The 22506-nt window shown below is 43.5% G+C and overlaps 2 protein-coding genes across 4 annotated transcripts in view; one reads left to right on the plus strand and one right to left on the minus strand.

The window, feature by feature from the left end:
• ACO1 (aconitase 1) overlaps positions 1-7525 on the plus strand; it is a 59170-nt gene extending 51645 nt beyond the window's left edge. For both annotated transcript variants that reach the window (XM_077345271.1, XM_077345272.1), the window contains 3 exons: positions 201-323; positions 3879-4064; positions 6229-7525. In XM_077345271.1, coding sequence (XP_077201386.1) covers positions 201-323; positions 3879-4064; positions 6229-6342 — 423 coding nt within the window. In that variant the 3' untranslated portion in view covers positions 6343-7525. The remainder of the gene's footprint in view (positions 1-200; positions 324-3878; positions 4065-6228) is intronic.
• A 2696-nt stretch (positions 7526-10221) lies between these two features.
• RIGI (RNA sensor RIG-I) overlaps positions 10222-22506 on the minus strand; it is a 28186-nt gene continuing 15901 nt past the window's right edge. For both annotated transcript variants that reach the window (XM_077345269.1, XM_077345270.1), the window contains 8 exons: positions 20710-20867; positions 19926-20061; positions 19266-19414; positions 16758-16848; positions 15177-15347; positions 14305-14456; positions 12546-12692; positions 10222-11360 (listed from right to left, as the gene is read on the minus strand). In XM_077345269.1, the coding sequence (XP_077201384.1) occupies positions 11061-11360; positions 12546-12692; positions 14305-14456; positions 15177-15347; positions 16758-16848; positions 19266-19414; positions 19926-20061; positions 20710-20867 (1304 nt within the window). In that variant the 3' untranslated portion in view covers positions 10222-11060. The remainder of the gene's footprint in view (positions 11361-12545; positions 12693-14304; positions 14457-15176; positions 15348-16757; positions 16849-19265; positions 19415-19925; positions 20062-20709; positions 20868-22506) is intronic.

A 22506-nucleotide genomic window follows, 5' to 3' on the forward strand; every position in this document is an offset into this window, starting at 1 on the left:
TGAGCCAGTCAGGACACTGGAAGAGATTATTTTAAGTTCCTATTCTAACTATACTAAATATATATTTCCTCTGATGCCCCCTGCACCCTTAATGCACTCTTAATATTCTGCTCCATGCACTTACATATTCCAACACACAGTACCTGTCACATAATTTCACTGTTCTCACTAACTGGAGTCAACTGTGTCTTGTTTTCTAGTTGGATGTGTTTGATGCTTCAGAAAGGTACCAGCAAGCAGGCCACTCTATGGTTGTGCTGGCTGGCAAGGAATATGGTTCTGGAAGCTCCCGGGACTGGGCTGCCAAGGGGCCTTTTATGCTGGTGAGTGAAACCTTCCCAAGAAGTAATGAAAATGATGTTGACAGGGCCTGATGGGCAACAATAAAAATTTGGCACATTTAAATTGCAGCATTTTAAAAACCGCAATCCTGAATCCTTTGAATTAACTAATATAGGAATTAACATTTATGAAATCATTTACTGCTAAATGAGGATAAGGGAGATCATCTGTGGACAAGCTGCATTATGTACATTTTTAGTTATAATAAACTAGGGGCCAAGCCCATTGCATTCAGGAATACAATGGACACTAGATTAGGGGGATAGTGGAAGAACTCTGCAGATGGCCTCCCCCTCTCCCCAGGACCTGGAAAGGCTGCAGCAGCTGCCAGGAATTCCCTGGCAGGGGCAGCTCTCACACAGCAGTGATCTGCAGCCTCCAAGCCTTAAGGGGGGATGGAAGGCGATTGGCTGTCCGTTGGACAGACAGGCAATCCAGCTGGAGGAAGAGGCACTTAGGGGCAGGACAGACATGAGACACTCTCCTCCTCCAAGGCCTGACCAGAAATATTAAGTGGAACAGATATTTATATAAAATTATCCAAGGATAAAGAAAGAATGGACTGTACCCAGCACTGTTTGTTTGTTTGTTTATCATGTAGCATGTGCATAGCATCACCGGGGAGGGGGTGAAGCCTGCATGCCTACTCCCATTTAAAGCTGCCCCCCCCTCCAATTCCCCTTCAAGCCTGCCAGTTAACATGGGTGGTGATGTCACTTCCAGGGGTGTGGCAAGGAGGCATGGCAAGTTGACAGCACTTTCAACACTCTTCAAAGCTTGCAGAATTATTTCAAGGGCTCCTCCAAGATCAAGAGGTTGAAAAAGGCTGTTGTAGGGACTTTGTAAAATCAATCATTCATCACCTGGCAGTTTTTGTCCTTTTTGTTTAATATAAAATAAAATAATCCAGACAGAGGTTGTTATTAAACCTGCATTTCTTTGCAAAGTTAGCAGCTGATACTAAACTTAATACAAGCTGAACTTTTGCAGTCTTGCATTCAACTTTATGAAATTAATTCAATTTGGACTTTTGGTTTTATGTTGGAGTTTGGAAACTGCTGGAAACTTAACTGTCTTTCCCCCATTAGTCATTCAGTCATCATTCCAATATAAATTTGGAGCAGCTCTATGGCAAGGTTGTAGCTTTTGCATGGTGTTTCCATGTGGCTCGTGTTCCATGTGAAGGGCAGGTACCACGTGCAAGGGGTCGTGGTTATTCTGCTCAGCAGTGCACTTGGCTCCAGGGCAGGGGGGCCAAGCATAAGTGTTGCTTCTATACCCTTCCTGCATAGTTTCCATAAAAAATCCTCTTCCTATGTAATTTCTACAGAAAGGCAAGATTATAAATCAGCAACCATCATTCTGTTGACGTTAGAAAGACCACAATACTAAAGGAAGAAAACAGACCAAAAACCATGTTTAAATACTAAAGAGTAAGGAAACAGGAGACTTTAGGGAGCCATGGATGTATCTTCTTTGATAGTGACAGATTTTATTTTCCTGGGCTCCAAGATCACTGCAGAGGGGGACTGCAGCAAAGAAATTAAAACACGCTTGCTCCTGGGGAGGAAAGCTATGGCAAATCTAGACAGCATCCTAAAAAGCAAAGACATCACCCTGCCAACAAAAGTGTGTTTAGTCAAGGCCTTGGTCTTCCCAGTTGCAATGTATGGCTGCGAAAGTTGGACCAAAAGGAAAGCCGAGCGTCAAAGAATTGAGGCTTTTGAACTCTAGTGCGGGAAAAGACTATTGCAAGTCCCTTGGACCAGGGGTCCTTAACCCCCGGTCTGCGGCCCGGTACCGGGCCGCAAAGGCCATGGTAACGGGCCGCCAGTGGCCGCGCCTGCCTCCCCCCCCCCCTCAGTGAGAGGGGGGAAGAGGCAAGAGCTGCCGCGCATGCGTGTTTGCGCCCCCTGCTGGCGAAAATGCGCATGTGTGGCAGCTCCGCGTGTGCGCGTTAGTGCCACCTAGTGGCGAAAACGTGCATGCGCAGCAACTGCGCGTGCACATTTATATGCAGCTGCGGCGGCCAGGCCGCCGGCTCTCTCCCACCCTCGGAGGCGGTCCCTGACTACAAGAAGGTTGGGGACCGCTGACTTAGACTGCAAGGCGAACAAACCGGTCAGTCCTAGAGGAGATCAGCCCTGACTGCTCCTTAGAAGGCCAGATCCTGAAGATGAAACTGAAATACTTTGGCCACCTCATGAGAAGGAAGGACTCCCTGGAGAAGAGCCTAATGCTGGGAGCGATCGAGGGCAAAAGAAGAAGGGTGCGACAGAGAATGAGGTGGCTGGATGGAGTCACTGAAGCAGTAGGTGCAAACTTAAATGGACTCCGGGGAATGTTAGAGGACAGGAAGGCCTGGAGGATCATTGTCCATGGGGTCCCGATGGGTCGGACACGACTTCGCACCTAACAACAACAACAAATAAAAGAATATGGCTTGTCCTATGGATCTCTCTAAGCAGGAAAACAGAACTAAAGAACTGGATTCTTAGTGGTGGTATTTGAAATTGGAGAGGTTTACTCTCCCCCAGCTAGACTTGCAACATGTGTTTGGGGGGCCTGTTGTCTGCAGAATCGCATCACTCAGGTTTCCCACCCCTAACCACAAAGTACTTTGGAAAGAGATTAGCTATCACTAATCTGCTAAAATTGTTGGGAGTGCTCTTGTCGATATGAATTTGAAGATGTAATCCCTCTTATTATCCCTTGCTAGATGTTTGCCCATAGATTCATTAAATAGACAGAGGGAAGTAGGATCATGCCCATTTGCCCTACCCTGAGGTCTGTACATTCAGCCAAGTGCCCACAATGAGACCCTACATCCATGTTTGTGTATGAGTGGATCTTCCTCCATTCAAGTGGGAACCCTCTAAGAAGCAGGCCTGGATTTCTTAGAGTTGTCCATTTATGTACAGGTGAATATGCTTACCTGAAGACATTTCCCTGGGTGTGCAGATATTGGAGCATGAAGCTAGAGGGTATAACCCTGTTATCCTTCATGTGCATTCAGGAAATACATGGCTGAATGCCTGAGGAGCACTTCCAATTCTGGCAAAAGAGAGTGTTTGTTTGAGAGGCAGCTTAATGAGAGAAATCCCAGAGTTGTCGTTAAGTGCCTTTTGTTACATAAAACCCAAATGCTGTATTTTTAGAAGGTCCTAGAAGTTGCCACCAACATACCTATTGCCTTGTAAATGAATTTGCAGAGGCACCCCTGATTGTTTAATCTTAGTTCTTCATATTATCTCTGGTCATTTCTGCACAGGTGGATCCGCCCCTCAGTGCGCAGCACGTTTTCCCTCCTGCTTCCCCACAGAACAAGTGTATTTGTGCATCTCAAAGGCTCTTTTCCAATCTGTCAAACCTGCTGTGCTCCCAGATCTTGGGACAGATGGCAGGAAAGCCTGGATGGCTGCAGTGGGGGTGGGGAAATAGAGAGCATTGACAGCTTACACTGTTTTCTGAAGCAATCTTGAGAGTTTTCAGTGAAGCACTTAGGCAATTGTGAATAGTGGGTTTCTGTTCCCCAGGGCATCAAGGCAGTCCTTGCAGAGAGCTACGAACGCATTCATCGCAGCAACCTGGTAGGAATGGGAGTGATTCCGCTGCAGTATTTGCCGGGCCAGGATGCCGAGACTCTAGGGCTGACGGGTCGGGAACGTTACACAATCATCATTCCTGAAGAGCTGGTGCCCAGAATGAATGTACAGATCAAAGTAAGTAGACATGCTAGAAGAAGACCTGGTTTTTATATCCCACTTTCCACTACCCAGAGCGGATTACAAATACTTTTATCTTCCTTTCCCCACAACAGACACCCTGTGAGGTAGGTGGGGTGAGCTCAGATAGAACTGCAAGAACAGTTCTAGGAGAACTAGCACAAGGGTTAGGTCACCCCACTGGAAGAAAGGGAGGAGTGGGGAATCGAACCAAGTTCTCCAGATCAGAGTCTATTGCTCTTAACAACTACTGGTTTTGCAGGCAGCCATTGATGGGTATGTTAGGAGCTTCCGGGGCTCCCGGCTGGGAGCAGGAGCTCGGACTCTATTACCCCTGCCCTGCCCAGCCACTCAGCCAACCCACCCGGCACTCACCGCTAACGGAGAAGAGGGGGGATCCTTTGGTGACTAAGACAGAAGCCGCGGCAGTGAAAGAGCAGGGGGAATGGAGGCTGCCACCACAGACTGTCTGGCCACAAGCAGAACAACCCGCAAGCCTTGGGAGGTATGGTGGTAGTAGCCACCACATCCTTAGCCTGGCTGCCTCTGCCCTGACCCTGGAACATGCAGGCCAACAGTGGGTGGGCAGCATGATTCCTGATCGCCCGTCCCGGGGCATGATGGGTCAACAGCAAGCCACGAGGCTCGGCTCTTGATAAATTTGGGTGGGGCAGACCTGGGGCTGCCAGGAAACGGAGGAGGAGGAGGAGGAGGATAAAAGGGGGCTCGGCCCAACAGATGGGACCGGACGCAGAGAGGGATGAAGGATATCTGACAGCCCAGGGACGTGGGAAGAGGAATGGAGGAGAGAGAAGATGGGCATGAAGAGAAGAGGAAAAACAGACACGAGGTGAAAGAGTGGAGAAGGGGAGAGGGAAAGTGGAGGAAAAGGACGACTACGGAAACTGTAGTACTGTCACTCAAATGGCACCTTTCAAGCGAGAACTGTTCATTGCTCTTGCCTTTTTTATCCCGTTTCTAAGGGACTTGTTCTTGCAAGCTTTTTCTCAGTCTGCAGGGTGGATGGTAATCCCTGAACATTTCGGCTCAGATGCCAACAAAAGATAGGATTACAAGAGGTTTCCATGGCAGTCCTCACCAAACTATTCTTTGTAGTACATACCACATATTATTAAGGCAATCAATTTAAGGCCTGTTGACCAAGGAAGAGAATTCCTTTGCAGAGCCAAGCTTCCAGGTGTACTGCCCACTTATTTCACTTGCCAGCTATATTTCTTTTCTTAAATAGAAGCAGAATCTGTCCTAGCATTCACCTACAAGTACCTTGTTGGGGCTTTAGCACCTTTCCAGAAGAATGTGCTGGGTGGTCTACAGCACAGCACAATCTATTAGCTCCATCCCCTCTACACACAAGATTGCATTGATTGTAGTACTTTGTCTACTTTACATAGTGGTTGTAAAAATTGCCTAGGTGCTTTGATCACCTAGGACAAGCAAGATTATTTATTAAGAATTAAGTATTAAGAATGGCTGTTATTCCATGTGTAGTTTGATGGTTATTTCTCGCTGTGAAAAGCCACTTGAGGAACACTTGAGCTTCCAACAGAAAATAAACCACTTTGGCCAATCACACCCAGAATCAGGCACCACAGTTGGAAGTGGGTGGTACTAGGTAAGGCTTTCCCCCACTAAGGCTTCTGACTGGCTACTGGAGATTTGATTGACTGTGCAGATTTTTTAAAGCATTTTTTGCAGCAGCTGCCATCACAGCTCAAAAATCTGCAACGTATTACTGAAATTATTCTGTGGCAGTCATTTTGTGACTGGCTCCGCCTTCTGCAGCAGCCAATTTGTGCAGAATTTCCCCTGTGTCCAAAGGCTCAAAAAGGTGGTTCAGAACTATAGGCCAAGAATCAAAGCACCACACTAGTAGTATTGTTATAATCTCCAAAAATGGTAACTTTTGATCCTCAAACAATAGTCCCCCTTTGCAAGCCAAAGGGTCAGCTTGCATGACACTTGTGTCTCCTTTCCAAAGCCTTTAGTTTACCTCAAGTGCCTCTTAGGGTTCTTGTCATCATCACTCAGATCTGGTGGTGCTCAAGTTGCAAATGGTATGTCAATTCCCCCTCTCTTTTTCCGAGGGGACAGTGACCACTGAGTTTGCAAACAGTTTCAACTTTTGCTCCTCTTTCAACAGCTCGATACAGGGAAGACCTTCCAGGCTGTCATGAGGTTTGACACAGATGTGGAACTCACTTATTTCCGGAATGGGGGCATCTTGAACTATATGATTCGCAAAATGGCATCCTAGTCTCAACAGCAGCCAAGCTAATGTCCAATTATTATGAAACCTGCCCTTTTTTCGTGACGAGAATTGCACAGTAATCATGGATCACGATATATAGCATCTACAGCCTGATGTGAATTGCATATGTGTGTATTATTTAAGGGGGTTGCTTGACATGGCTAAGATGCTGAACCTAGGCATTTTGCCCACCAGACCAGCTTTGGTCTAGTTATTCATCATCCCACCAACAGCTGCTTTGTCTGTTTTGTATTGGGGGGCGGGGAATAGACTGACAAATTTTGCAGACAGGCTGACCCAGTAAAGAACTCCCTGGCGCCTCTTCACCTCTTTATTTCAACTGACTGGACTGTTTTTTACCCATCTGACATTAGATTAACAGACTCATACTAACTGCTTTGATTGCCTTCTATTAAAACCATTATTTAGAATCCCTTTTTGAGACTACTGCTGAATTGATTCCAAAGCACTTAGCTGTTCTATACTAACAGTACAGAGGCTCTCTCAAGCTCCCCTCATTGTTCTTTCTAGCCTTTGTTTGTTGGGGGAAATCTGTTGGGGGGGTGTACAAAGACCATTTATAATTAGATCTATTTTCCAAAAGAAATATCTTGGTTTGTCCTTTTTTAAAAAATTAATAGTCATTTTGATTTCTTACCATCTCTTACAGTAAGACACATCTACACACTGATGTTTAGGCCCTTGAGTAAAAGAAATTTCAGGCTAGCATTAGACACTGAAGCAAGTTTCTTAACAAGAAAGGGAATAATCCCTCTCCTGGCTCTACTAAGAATGTGTGTGGGGGGGGGGGGGTCCTGATTTCCTCATGGGTTGTTTCCTTACCTCTCTGGACTAGGATTTTTTACTAAATGGCAATCCAATTAATTCTGCACTCTTTGCAATGGGAGCTGAATGGATTAACAGAGCGCACCCCGATACTGATTGCTAGTCTTGTATACGTGAATGAAATCCTGGAGTCTGCAGGGATTAAGATATGTGGATAGCTGGTCCTTGTGTCCTTTTCCGGGCAAACACAGAGGTCAGAGAGTCTAGCTGTGATAAGAGTGTGTAACAAAGTCTACCTATGCAAAGAGTGTGTAATCAAAATGTACTGAATAAAGGCTGGGGTCTGGAGAAGCCCCAGGAAGAAAAAAGAGAGAGAGGGAGAGAAGATTCCCTTTTCTCCAGATACCTGTGTTGTGTATGTACTTTCATCCCTACACTTTGTCTTTTCATTGTTAGCAGGTTTAGTGGTGTTCCTTTGTTAGACCTTAATTAAGTGGTAATTGTTCACACCACTAGATAATATCATTTTGCTCTTTAAGAGGACAAGCCTCAGAAAAAATTAAATCTTCCATTAATCGCATCCAGGATCAATTTCCTTCAAATATATTGGGTGCAATTTTGATTTTTCTTCACCCTTGTGATTCATTCATTTCTGACCTCCTCTGGCATTGATGGTTCAGTTAAGTCAATCAGTGGAATCTCGAGATTTGGCGCCCTGCCTGTTAACTAAATCTACTGATTTATTTTTTAGAGAATTTAAATACTTTGGGAGACAAATTAAAGGCAGGCTTTGGGGGGGAGCGATGTTTTTGAAAGAATGCTGAAGGAAGACTCCATGGCTATGAAACCATTCCTGATTTGACAAAATTAAAGATGAAAGTACTCAATAACCAACAGCTGAGGATAGGAGACTCAGGTGCAAGGAGGTTAGGACCTTCCTTCATACCTGGAGTTCTTTAGTTGTTTCATTCTTTAGTCCCACAATTGTTCTGATGGAGCAGTGATATCGGGGCTCTCTCAGCCTCACCTACCTCACAGGGTGTCTGTTGTGGGGAGAGGAATGGGAAGGCGACCGTAAGCCGCTTTGAGCCTACTTCGGGTAGGGAAAAGCGGCATATAAGAACCAACTCTTCTTCTTCTTCTTCTTCTTCTTCTTCTTCTTCTTCTTCTTCCTATCACAAACAGTTAAGGGGTAGAGCAGTTATTGCTCCCTAGTTGCCTTGTTTTGAAAAGACACTCCTGTTTGCTGCTTCTTACAAGTTTTGTGGTAGGAGTCAAGAATCCCAGAGTCCAAAACATTAAAGGCAGCACTCTGAAACTTTTCTTGTAGCCAAAGCAGCAGTCTGAAAACTGGATTTGAGCAGTTAATCAACGGGGGGGGGGGGGGGGGTGCGGCCACAGGACTTTGAAAAAGCAAAGCAAACAGAGCTTTAACAGAGCATCTGCTCAAGTCGCCATCTGGATTCCTTTGTGGTTCAAGCACTGTTTTCTCATCACTTGTGGAGTTGAGAGTTCTGTTAAGTCAGTCAGTGGAATTGCTGGAGCTTTAGAACCCTCCTTCTTGGCTATTAATGTCCTACAGATTTCTGTTTTTATATAACTAAGTAGGAAAGCCCATTTTAAAAATGGGCTGGAGACTCTGGCAGCTCCCCCAGTGGGTAGGTAGTCAGGAAGAGCAGTGTAGCTGCCACAGACGTCACTCAGATGGCCTTCCCCATCCTCCCCTGGTGGCTAGGAGCCCAGTGAGAGTCGTGTGGCCACCACAGAATGCACCTTGTCAGTCTTCCCTGCTTGGCCAGGAGGGCATGGGGTGTGAATGGACAGTCATCCCCAACTCCTGTACTTACCTCCTGGCTGTTCTTCCTCCTCATAGCAAATGCTTGGAAGAGGCATGGAGCAGTGGTGGGTGGGGAAGAGCCTCTAATTGTCCCTCTGTTGGGGACTGCCATCACCCTATTGGGGGCATGTCTCCCAGTGAGGGCAATCAGAGTGGTATATCGTTAGAAGGACTATGCAGTTTTTATGTAGGAAGATGATAATAATGATAAGTTAGATAATTTGAAAGACAAATTCAAGGAAAACTTAGGGGGGAGGAGAGAGGTGACTACTGTGCTTTTAAGGGGATGCTGAGGGAAAACACCATACCTATAAAACTACTCCTGATTTGACAAAATTAAATATGGAATGTTTGGGAAGTAAAATAAAACTGATCTTTTAAAAAAAAGTTTGCTGGATAATTCATATTTTAAATCAATTGATATACGGTGTAAATTTAGAAGGGATGTTAGATCCTCCTTTATAAGCCATTTATTACTCCAATTAATCATTCTTCCTCTAAAGCAATAAATGTCTCAGAACTGTACAAGGGTCTGGAACAGGAGGATCTTTTGTAGTTTTAGAAGCTGTCCCCCTGGTCCTTCACTGGATTGAACGGACTGAATATTGATTCCCCATTTTTAGATATCCCAGACTGCTGGGACATGTTCTTCAAATCTCCCGAGTTTACAGTTGCCTCTCCTGTTAGGGAGTCATTCCAAGAGATGAACACTATATGCATTTGCATCATTTAGTGGGTCAAGATGGACTGTGACAGGTTGGAAACTTTCAAATCTTTCCCAATTATGATTGTGTCTAAGAGGATCCTCTGCCCTACTTTGCTTGGGGGCGGGAGACACACATAGGATCCTTAAAGGGACAATTACATGTTCAGTTCATAACTGGGGAGAGGAGTCTTTGGGTTGTACAGTTATACCTTAGAACAAGCCCTACCTAATTAATTCTTTTAAGTTCATCCCTGGTTCTACGTCCAGCCGCAGCTAGGTTAGAAAGTCCCCTGGCCTAATTATGCTGGGAGTGGCTGCACTAAATTGATCTCTGGGAATGTTACATTAGTCTCCTACCATAGATTGGCCCCTTGCTGTATTGTATTAGACTTCTTGTACATTGACAAGCTGCTCCCAAATTATGATGCAGAGCCCCCCAATTAGTTGTTCAGATCGCTAGTATATCGCCCCATTTAAAAATATCCTAGCCTCCTGGTTCTGATTCTTCTGTATGACTATATGAATTGGCAAACTATCAAAACAAAGGCTAAGTCCACACCTTTAAGACCAGCAAAGTTTTATTTTCAAGATACATTTGCGTGCGTGCACACCGCTGCAGTAATCGCCTCAGCCATTACATATAAGTAGAGGGTGGGCAGTAAATTCACATACAACATAATGAAAATGTGTAACAAATTCAAAGACCAAACATATAAGACAGAAACAAGCTAAGTTTATAAGTTCGCTGTTTGTTTGGGTTCAATTCCAGAGGAAACATATTGAAGGAAATAAATATATCAAGATTGGAGATTGATGGTTTTATTAATTATGGAATGGCAGAGCCTGAATTAATTACTCTCAGCATTCCACCATTAAATACAAGGGATCCACTCAGCCACAGCGGAAGGAGAGAATTAGGGGAGAATGGAGTGAACACTGAGAGTGGAATGTGATAAGGCTAAATTAAACAAAATAACCAAAGACAAAACAGATAAAAAGAAAAGATATTATTAAAGTAAAAATAAAATGTTCCAAGGACAGCCTTAGAGCTTCCTCATTACACCAGAAATCCATCACCCTCCTTCTATAATGCAGCATGATGACTAATGCAACTAAGCAATGGTAGGACTGAAGAAGTGACAATGACAAAAACGAAACATTTAAAGCGGTAATAGTAATTTCTTGGATTGTTTTAAGGCTCCATCTGCCAATTTTTAAGCAACAGCTGTACAGAAGCATTTTTTGATATGCTGGGCATCATCCCAGAAACTGAGTCCCAGAGCAGCATTCATTGAATCAATTTTAAAACCAAATTCAGACATAAAGTTACATGCTATGTACATCTTCATTTCACAAGTTTAAGCAGAGATACAGCCAGAAAGCCAGTTCTGCATGTTAACCGAACATTTCCTCAATGGCAAATGCTTTTATTGCAAAATCGACGTCTTTCCACTTTCGGAAAGGACGCTGCTCCCCCGTGAGAACGTCTTCCACTATGAAACTCTCTACTTTGATGATGGGCAGGTCATCTAAGTTCATGTATCTTGCAGTAATGCCCCAGTCATGCTGGCATTTTTCATTACCACAGAATAGCTTGCATCGTTTCTCAAAGTTGCCGTAGCATTTTGCCCTCTCGTGAGGTCTTTTTATATAGCGCTGCCTGAAGTCTGTATCTATGACCGTGTGGTGAGCTCCCTGGAATATGAACAGAAGCACTGAACGTCAAAATTCTAGAGACTTGGAAAAGTTCATATAGTTAACCAGCACTAAAAAGGCTAAAGCAAACACCATAACAGAAAATATAATTCAATGTGTATTATGTATTATATAACTCAAATCAAAAACTACATAGAGAAATAAAAACTTGCATGAAGTACTTTTCTAAGGTTCCTATATACTTCTACAATCAGTGTGAAGGGTTTCAAGAGCACCAAACGGTTGGTTCTTCTGTAGAACCTTGAGGGTTCCTGAATTCAATGTTTACTGAATTGGCTATGAAGCTTTTTCAGTTGAAGAAGTCTATACAGGATGCCACATGTATTTATATACTCATTGGAGAAGTGTCAAATAAGAGGACCATATCCAGATTCCTGTCTTTGGCCTGCCTGTGAGGCTTCTGCTGTACATGCAAGAGTGCATTTTATGCAAGACTCAAGTTTTGATCAGGTCTGTATGCTGGACTCAGTCTGCTGCATTCTACATGAAAAATTTACTTTGTTTCTGTATGTAGTTTTTGACTTTATTAAATACAGTTGTGAATTGTTCATTTTTTCCCTATTCAAAATCTCTGCCCTTCCTACCACTGAAAGATTAGAAATAGGCATTGGAGGGCAGAATTGTTTTAGCTCTTAAGATTTTAATTATTTATTACAAACAGTATTTTTGTTACGTTGTTTATGTAACCTGCCCTGAGTCTCTAGAGAATGGATGGGTAATAAATATAACAAATAACAAAAGTAATAAGTACTAATATACTACCCTGTGCAAGTATTTACTACGCCTGAACAGAGATTCACAGCAGACATGCCCATGATACTGAGAGAGATGCACTTGTTCATTCAGAAGTTAAGATTATAGAAGGTAGCTTGAACTATTCTGTATTTCAACCAGCCCTATCTGCAATGTCAAATTCTTCCACTGGTAAATCAGAGAATTTGGACAGCAATTTTCTATTATTGAGAATACTGTTGTCTCTCTGGCATGAAAGCCTGCTTTCTGAACTACAGGTAGTGGATGGAAGGACATTTTTGCATAATTTCCCCAAATTTTACCTGTCTTGCTATGGAATTTGCTTATTTTAAACCACAAAAAAGTGTCTACTCTCACTTTTAAAAAATAGATCCACAGAGCCATTTTCAAATTCCTGCACTGTAGACTTACCTCAATGACCCTGATGTCTTCCGACTCACAGGCAAACTTTTTGCATTTCCTGCATAGCAGCCTTCGGTTACCTGCCTTTGGCTTTGGTGAGGATTCATTTTTCTTGGAATCTTGCTTCCGCTTTTCTTTCATTTGCAAGTCATTAATCTTTTTTTTTTAAAGTAAAACACAAAATAAAATCCATTCATTCCAAATATGTTACAATTGTACTTTTCATGAATTACTTGAATGCAGGGAGGGACCTGCTGACATACAAACATAAGAATTAGCAGTGCAGGAAAAACCAGCAGCAACTAGGGGTTTGCATTAAAAAAAAAAGCATTTCAGATTCAGATATATTTGACCCAAGAAAACTCTTGATTCCTAAGGAAAAAAACAATATTAAATTCCAATATTTAGATGTGGGTTTTTTTCCAGAAATTCTGAATTTTTTCAGCTTCATTATGCCCTATGGGAACCATTATAGTCAATAGGAAACCTATCTGGGGTATACGGAAATCTGGGGGGTTTTTAGGTAGAGGCACCAACATTTAGTGTAGCTTCTGGTATCTCTCCTTAAAAGGCTCCCCAAGTTTCAAAATGATTGGACCCGGGGATCCAGTCCTACATCCTTCATTGCTTCCAGTTGTGGGGAGAAACAGCAAACCCAGTGCCACTATGGCAAGGGGGGGGGTTACAAGCCCAATACATGTACAGAGTGCCCAGAAGAACCAGTGCCTCAAAGAAGGTGCCCCCATCCTCCATTGTTCTCAATGGAGTGGGGGAAGCATTTAAGGGAAGGCACTATGTTTTGCTTGTCCCAAGTACATTGCACTGGTTCCGCTTGCCACTCTGTATATGCCCTGGATTTGTTGAGCTGGCATTGCTGGGCACTCTTTACATGCACTTGCTGTGCTTGGCTTGCAACCCTCTTGCTTGGATTTGCTGAGATGACATTGCCACAGTGGTACTTGTTCTGCAAAAAGCCCCCACACCTCCAGTTTCTACTGCAGGCACAATCTGGTTTGACATCAGTCCCTCTTTGTTTTGTTTTATTTTATTTTTCTTTTTTCTTTTTTTTGCTGTTTTTCCCTCTATTGGAAATAATGGTGGATGGAGGCAGCTTCTTTGAGGGGCCATAGAGGTCCAATCTTTTTGAACTGTGTGTGTGTGTGTAGAAGTACCAGAAGCTATGCTGAAAATTCAGTGCTTCTTCCTCCAAAAAAACAGATCCCTGGATACCCCCAGAAAGATTCCCCATTACAGCCTATGGGGGATAATAATTGACTATAATGTTCTCAGTTGGTTATAATGAAGGCATTTTAAGGTGCTGGGGTCCTTTTACATGTGTTCCTAAAGCTGCAGCTTCACAGGAATGATGTTTAAACAGAATACCCTCCCTCAGAATACTGTATAACTGCGGTTATTCTGTTTTCTTCTTAATTGTGAACTTCTTTGGGATTTTGGGAGACTTACCATGCTTGATAGCTGAAAATACATACCTCTCTCAATCCAGCCAACAGAACAGCCAATAAATACCTTATTTTTTCATCTCCATCCTGTTTTGGCTTGTGTGGAGCTGAATGCACACCCCTAGGGCAGACTCATCCAGCCTGCTTTTGGCCTCCTACTTGCATCTCCTTGGCCGCTGAACTACAGTCCCATCATGGACCAATGGAGCAAATCAATCACTGCCCCAAGCCCATTATGGGAGTGTGGTGGTATAAAAATCCATCCCATTATGGAAGATGTTATTTAGAAAGCTGAAACAAGGGTTTACCTTCTGTGCTAGTTCATCTTCATCCCACTTTTGCAGGTTCTCAATGGCTCTGTTCATCATTTCTTCCTTCAGCATGTTTATTTCCTCCGTCTCAGCCTGTTTGCTTTTGCTAGTCACGAGGATGCACTTGCTGTCTTTTGCCCTGCCACGGCCTACACACAAACAGGTTCAAAGCATGGCATAAGGAGAAGAAAGCTTCTGGCTGGCTACTGAATGATGAAACAGCCACCTTTGGAGTAGCGGAGACACAATGTTGCTTAACAAATAAATGTGAACATCAGATTTTGAGATGGAGAGGTGAATTTTGTTACATATTTATAAGCCACTTTTCTCCCCTGTGGGATACCAAAAGAGACTAAAAAACAGCGCTAGTAAGTATAACAGGTGAAACCCTGGGGTTTCTTGACAGACCTGGAAGAGCTTTCTGAATGGGTGGGAGTTAATTTTAATGTGTTTTTAAAATTAGTTAAACGTTTATCATATGACCATTTATGGTCATGTTCACCCACCCACACATGGCCAATAGTGGGCCTGGAGAGGTGGGAACACAAGGGGCTCAAGGTAGGCACGTACACGGCTATGCTTCCCAACCATATTCACACCACTTCTGGGGTTTCTCAAAGCCTGAATAATATTTCAGGGGGTTCTCAATGATAAAAAAAAAAGTTGAGAAAGGCTGGTGCATAATGATTAGACTAGGATCTGGAAGACCCAAGTTTAAATCCCTGCTCTGCCATAGATGTCACCTTGGTCACCTTGGGCCACCTGCGCACACTCAGCCTAACCTCACATGGCTCTTGCTTTGAGACTTTGAGACATACAATCATGCTTTTACCACTGACTCTATGGAAACTCTTGGCCAGGCAACCTACCTCTGACTTGAATCATTTTGATGACGTTGCCTGTGTATTCATACAAGAGGACAAGGTTGCACTGGGCAATATCAATCCCTTCATCAGCCACCGATGTAGCTATGAGCATCTTGCTGTCCCCATTACTTTTGAAGGAATCCAAGATGCCTTTTTGATTGGGAAGGGTCATACCTAAAATGGGATCAACAGAAGATAATTTAGCATTTCAATAAATACTGGAATTGTGCCAGCACTGGCCTCAGTCAAGGTAAGTTTCATGTATTTATTTAACATATACTTTGAAGCCTGCATGTCTTCCAACCCTTGAGAATCACAGTATTAAGTGTAAGGAGCAAAATCAGTAACAACAGCACAAAGTCAGCAGAGAGTCAAAATAGCCCTTGCCTTTGTAGACCACCCCCTCCACCAAGAATGGCACAGTCCTGCTTGTGAGAGCACTGTCTGTCTTACAGCCTTTCCCAAATGCTACCTGGGTCCACGATTTCCTTACATCAAGGATCTGAAGCCTATGGCTCTACAGCCAAACCCACTTTAATATGGAACTAAATATGGTTCCCTAAAACTAGTAGCTGTCCCTCTAGCTAAAGTAGAGTGTAAAATAAGGCCTATTGGGTAGGGCCCAGTTCAATTATTAGAAGGGGGTCTAAACTAAAGCAAAAGGTATGGTACTCCAGCAACTTCAGAATACAAAGGCACAAAATGAAACTAAATTGCAAGCTCTCTACTCTAGCTTGCAATCATGGCCAAATATCGCCATTGCCCATGACTTAGGAAACATTAACAATTTCAAACATAGATGGGTTTTCTACAGGGCAAGGAAGGATGCTCTCCCAACAGCAGTAATGTATGGGAAGTGTCAGCCTCTACATCTGAGATATTGCTTCTGTGTAGGCACAGTGGAGTCAACCTCCCATATATTATTTCATTGTACACTATATGAAGCAGAAAGAAACAAACTGGTATTCCCTGCCCTTTCTTGCTTTAAGCCCTTGGATAATGACCTGAAATATGCAGAGGAGCGCCTGCTAAAATTCCCTTTGGATGACAGGACAAAGGCAGACTCAAATGTAGTTGCAAGATTTTGCTTCTTAGCATTTAGAAAACAGAAAGCTTTATTTCAACAAAATAGGTAACTTCACTGTTGCCATATTTTTTACATTCTGTCATCAATGTTTCTATTTTTATCTGATCTCTTTCAATAATCAAATTGTTTGGTTTTGACCGTATTGATGAATCCGGTGCCATCAAAGGGGAAATGAAGTCCCTATGTTCAGCCATACGGGGGGAGTAGGTGGGATGCTAAAACCACCAGTATGCAGAAGGAATGGCAGACAAAGAACTTCTTAGAGCACCTTCACAGATCAGTCAAGCTTTTCCCCTTCATAACAGTAGGGTCTAGAAATATGATCTTCTAAAATGAGGTGCAAGTTTATCTAGGATTATATATAAACTACCCTATTCTGTCCTTCATAACCAGATTCTTCCCAGTGTATCATGCAGAGGCTGTCTTGCATCTTTACAAATACCCTGAGGGTCATAGTTAACCTTCCACCCTTTACAGCACTGACAAAACCATTGTACCTGTGTTCTGATTTCTTTTCCCACGTCCCATCAGGACATCTGGCTTTAGGTGCCTGAGCTGAGGGCTTTCCTCTACCCAGTTCTTTAAGGCCTGTAAAAGTCATTCAGTTTCAGATTTTCTTTTATAATCAAGTTTCAACTTCATGACAGAAAAATAGCAAGATGGTTAGATAAATTTTAAAACAAAGCACAGTTTCAGCCTTCTGTTTCCCCAACAGGTCTAACTTTTTGGGATCTGGAGCAAAGCCTATGGCTCTCCAGCCAAACCAGGATGAAGCTTGGGTTGCCTTTCTCCCAGCTGGGATGAGCAGAGCTGAGTTTTGGGCCATCCTCCCTGTAGCTCCACACAGAAAGTTTTGTCCTGTTTTCTATCATTGTAAGTTGTCTTGATGACCAGGCATTAGATCCCCACTTAACTGTTCATTCCCACATGTGCTCTGAAGACAGCTTCTCCGTGACATTCCTCAAGGTCCCCTAATCCCTAAGGGATTGTGTGTTTTGTAGACTTGGTCAGCCTGTGCTAGCCTGAGTTTGTCAGATCATGGAAGCTAAGCAGGATTGACCCTGTTTAGTTCTCAGATGGGAGACCATGATGGAAATTGAGGGTGGTAACACAGAGACAGGCAATGGCAAACCACCACTGAACATCTCTTCCCTTGAAAACTCTACAAGGTAACCTTAAGTCAGCTGTGACTTGATGGCAAAACAAAAACAGAGGGATCAGTGGGCTGCAGTAAGAGGATAGAGGCAGGAAAGTTCTACTCCTCTAATGGAAAATTTAGTCTGGATGAAATAAATAATTTGACACAAGATTAAGGAAGAGGAACAAGCTCACTTGGTTCTCTTCCTTTCTGCAGCCCACATATATCTTTTTGTCTGCAAGAGTCACCCATCTCAAATTATGCTGGGGTGCGGCCGCGCATGCACGATGCGCGGGCGGGGCAGTTGCCCTGCTGGTCCCCAGCCTAAAAAAGGTTGGGGACCACTGATCTAAGGGTCTTACACTCACAGTCACACATGCCCTTCTTGCTCAAGCAGAATAGACCTTTTGCTAGTATTTTGTGTTCAGAGTTCCTTCAGTTCCCCCTTCTTGCCAGTTCCCCTTCTTCTTTATCCTTTATAGCTGGCGCTTGATAGAGCAGGTTGTCCTCTCAGCCAATGAGCTGCTGTAGGTGCCGCTGGATTTTTTGTTTTGTTTATAACGTTTCCACGATTGGCGGCAGTAGTTTTGGCCAAATGGATAGTCAATCACTGGTTTCTAAGGTCTTCCTCAATCTGTTAAAGCCATGTTTTCTTTGGCTCCATTCAGTTGGTCATTCTCGCCAGAGGAGTTTGAGGCAGTCTGCTGGTGATCTTTCTGCAGACATGGCCAAACCAATGCAGTCTGTGCCTTTGGATTTGTTCTTTAATTTGCATCTGGTTGTCACATTTTGCCTGAATTGCCTCGTTTCGATTATGATCACAAAGAGAGGCACCCAGAATCTACTGCAGGCATCGCATTGGGAAGGTCTCATATTTGTTTATGTCAGGTTTTATTAAAGTCTATGTTTCTGATCCAGATAGGAAGATTGGCATGATTAATGTCCAGAAGAGACAAACTTTCATCTTGAGAGAGATGTTTGTCTTCTTCCAGAGGCACCATTTGAGTGTGGCACATGCTGATGTTGCTTGGCCAATCCTATTGTGGGCTTCAGTGGTAGATGGCACTTTATTTTCTTGAACCAATGAGCCTAAATACTTGACTTGCTCAATTTGGGCTCCATTGAGGTATAAATTTGTCAGTGATCCCATTATCGTTATGACTTTTGTCCACATTAATTTTTTAAGCTGTATGATTGGGTGATACAGGCAAAGTCATAGAGGATGTTAGTAGCCTCTGCATCTGTATCAGCAAATATGGCACTATCATCTGCAAACATTAGATCTGTTAGGAAGTTGTTTTGGCCATATTGAACACATCTATTCTTGAATACTTTTCTTATGGCATCAACTGCAATGCTAAAAATTAGGAGAGAGGCCACATCTCCATGGCACACTCCAATCTGGATGGTGAACTCCTGATAACTCATTTCAAATTCGCACGTGGCTTGTTGAACCATCATGTGTTTTTGGAAGAATGTGATTATTCTAGGGGGCACATTTTCTGTTTCAAGTACCTTCCACAGAGAAGGCCACTGGACAGAGTCAAAAGCGGATTCGAAGTCAATAATGACAATGACAGTTCTGTTTCTGCACCTAATTCTTTCCTCTGCTAGTTGACGGATGGTGAACATTTGATCAATACAGCCCCAATGTGTCCTAAATCCTGCTTGCTCTTCTCTACTAGCCTGCTTGTGATGTTCCTGGATTGTATGATCTTCGTGAATACTTTGCTAATAACTGACAAGAGGCTGATGCCATGGTAATTCTTGCACATTAGTTCACAACTTAAACTGATCCAGGACAGAAATCATACACAGAGTTTTAAAATGATCCCACCCCACCGACTGCCAGGGGAAAGTATCTTACTGCTGCCAGTGCTCTTGTCTTAACGAAGAGAATGGAACGAGTTTGGGGTTTGAGGCGATATTCCTCCTCCAAGATGAAAGTAATCTCTTCTAGTTTGGGATTTTCGTTGAACTCGTCTTGAGAACTTGCATTCATCTCTGGCAATTTATCTGGGTAACAATTTATGATGGGAGGGAAAGAGAAATGAAATTAGCAGCATTTACTTTTTATTCACTAAGTTGTTTCTCGAAAAGGGGAGGGGATTGCCTGTGTGAACAGGAATAGTTTAACCAGGAACATACTGAGAATTGCCAGCTCTTGGTTGGGAAATACCTGTAGATTTTGCGGGATGGGTGCTGGGGAGGGGGACAGAACTTGGGCAGGGGAAGGACCTCAGCAGGTTATAAAGCCATAGAGTCCACCCTCCAAAGCATAAATTTTTGCCAGGTGGATTGATTTGTATTTTCTGGAGATCAGCTGTGATTACCGTAGATCTCCAGGCCTTGCCTGAAGGTTGGCAATCCTAGGTGGGGGTAACTGAGCATCATTCTTAGAATGAGAAACTTCACTGGAAATTTAAGTTATTCTATGGCTGAAAGAATAGAACCTAAGGCTCAGGGAGTCCATTGGGGTTAATGAGTTGACCTCAAGAGCTTTTTTTTTTTTTTTTTTGTGAAGTACCTTCAAAATTTTTAGCCAGCTTCTCTTCTATTTCATCAAATCCTCCACTCTTGATATTCTCAAAAAATTCCTTCAAGTAATCCAGTGCATCCTGAGTACGAGCATCTTCATTAATCATGAGGGTTTCATTGTATTTCTGCACGTAAAGAGAATTTGGGAACCCTTATGTGTGAGGAAATTTTTCAAGAAACAGACATACAATTCATTCTGACCCCATGATGGCCACTGGTCCACGGAGCAAAGACAGAGAGAAAAGAAAAAGAAGCTATCATCTATCAGTCATGGGCAGATGAAAACAGCTTCTCGGGAGTATTTGCCAAGGGCCTGGTGGAAATGGAAAGACCTTCTTTGGATGGCTGCACACGAAATGGCTGCTAAGAAGAGCTCAATTGCTCTCAATAGCAAGTAATGGTAAAATATCATTTCCCAATGTGAACTGGGCAATTTTCTGTTAATCCCTCTCCACCAAAATGGGTTTTTGTTTGTTTGTTATGGAGAAAGCTGCCTTATCCACATGGTAAACTGGTACACAGAAACATCCACACTGCCTTGAGGCAGCCACAACAACTAGCAATTTAAAATGGCTTCCAGGTCATTGCTATATTGCCTCCTAGTCCATACAAGGTCAATGTGCCTTTTTTTTTACCTCAAGTGTAGAATTCCACTAACGCTTGTAGTAATAGTTAAATCACATGCCTGGAAACATCTGAATCTTTCTCAAACTGCTCTTAGACTCTCACTGTATGAAAGCAAGGCTGCTTCTGAAGAGAAAACACTAACTTACCCTGAGGTGCTCTGTGTAGATAAAAAGAGCCCTGCAAATCCTACTTTCTTCCTCCTTATCTGGCAGCTGTAACACTGAGCATTTCTTCTGTACATCCACAATCCATTGTTCGTATTTCTGTGTTCCAAAACTTCTGCACTTAATGTGGGACAAAGCATCTTAATGTGGGGAAAAGCAAACAAACAAATTGGCAATCACCACAATGAAGTGAAAACAGAATCTATATGTATGCTTTTATATTAGTTCCTGTTTTAGAAGCATTTTTCAGGATTTTGACAGCAAAATTCATAAAAGAGCCATGTATGTTGGAGTACAGGAGGAACAGGTCATTTTTTAAAACCTTCAAGATAATCAAGCATCTGGATCAATGATGGCTCACGTTTTTCTGAAGTTTATCTTTGGGAAGTTCACTCTAAGATCCTAGAAAGCCAAAGCACATCCAGAAGAGGGCAATAAAGATGGTGAGGGGTTTGGAGACCAAGACGTAGGAGGGAAGGTTGGGGGAGCTTGGTCTGTTTAGCCTGGAGATGAGGTGACTGAGAGGGGATCTGCTAACTATCTTCAAGTATTTAAAAGTCTGCCATATAGAGGATGGAACAGAGTTGTTCTCTCTTGTACCTGAGGGACGGACCAGAACCAATGGGATGAAATTAATTCAAAAGAAATTCCATCTAAACATCCAGAAGATGTTCCTGACAGAGCAGTTTCTCAGTGGAACAGGCTTCCTCAGGAGGTGGTGGGTTCTCCATTTTGGAAATTTTTAAACAGGCTGTATAGCAATCTGACGGAGAGGCTGATTCTGTGAAGGTTCAAGGGGATGGCAGGTTACAGTGGATGAGTGATAGGGCTGTAGCTGTCCTGAATAGTGCAACGGGTTGAACTAGATCAGTGGTCCTCAACCCCCTGTCCAGGGACCGGGACCAGTCTGTGGATCAGTTGGATCAGTCCGTGGATCAGTCCGTGGCTGCGGCTCCTCTTCGTCGTCCTCCCCAGCTGCTGCCTTGGGGGCTGCCCTGGCACTCTGCCACTGGCTAACCTTTGGTGCTCTTTAGTGGCCACCATGGCTGGGGCTCTCCCTCGGCGTGGCACTGTGCAGCTACTGCTGGCAGCACCCCCCAGTGGGCAGCAGGAAGTCAGCGGCACCAGCAAGTGGAGCAGGGACTCAGGCAGCGGCAACGTCCCTCAGCAAAAGACTACCCCCCCCCCCGGGCTTCAGTAAAATTGTCAAGCGCTGACCAGTCCCCAGTGATAAAAAGTTTGGGGACCACTGGACTAGATGACCCAGAAGATCCTTCTAACTCTATTATTCTATGATTCTATAATTCAGAGTGGTGTGGCAATTAGAATAGCTATCTGCACATGACCTTTCTGCATGATGACTGAGCACATGGAGCAAGTTGGTTCTGTCCCCTGGCACCACAGCTCATGAGTACTAAGGAAGAAGTGTGAGCAAAGAGGCCACTTCCAAATATTTTCAAGTGGGGCAGGGAGCATGTGGATACAAAACCTCTATGCTCATGAGGTAGAAACGGTACCATGAAGGCTGGGCAGAGTAGCCACTGAACCTCCCTCATGTTTTTTACATGAAAATAAAATGGAGGTGAGACGAACCATGGATAGTACCCTGAGATCTGTGGAGAAAAGTAAATATTCACTAGCCTGGCAAACCTATGGTATTTTGGCTGGGCAAACTCAACGCAATTTTAGACTTGGGTCTTGCCCCATACCCCCAACTGCCCATTTACAGCCCAGTAGTTTGGAGTACAAGCAGAACTCCAGTGGGGCAACTACTGCCAT

Source organism: Paroedura picta, chromosome 7 (assembly GCF_049243985.1).
Source record: "Paroedura picta isolate Pp20150507F chromosome 7, Ppicta_v3.0, whole genome shotgun sequence".
Classification (NCBI taxonomy): domain Eukaryota; kingdom Metazoa; phylum Chordata; class Lepidosauria; order Squamata; family Gekkonidae; genus Paroedura; species Paroedura picta.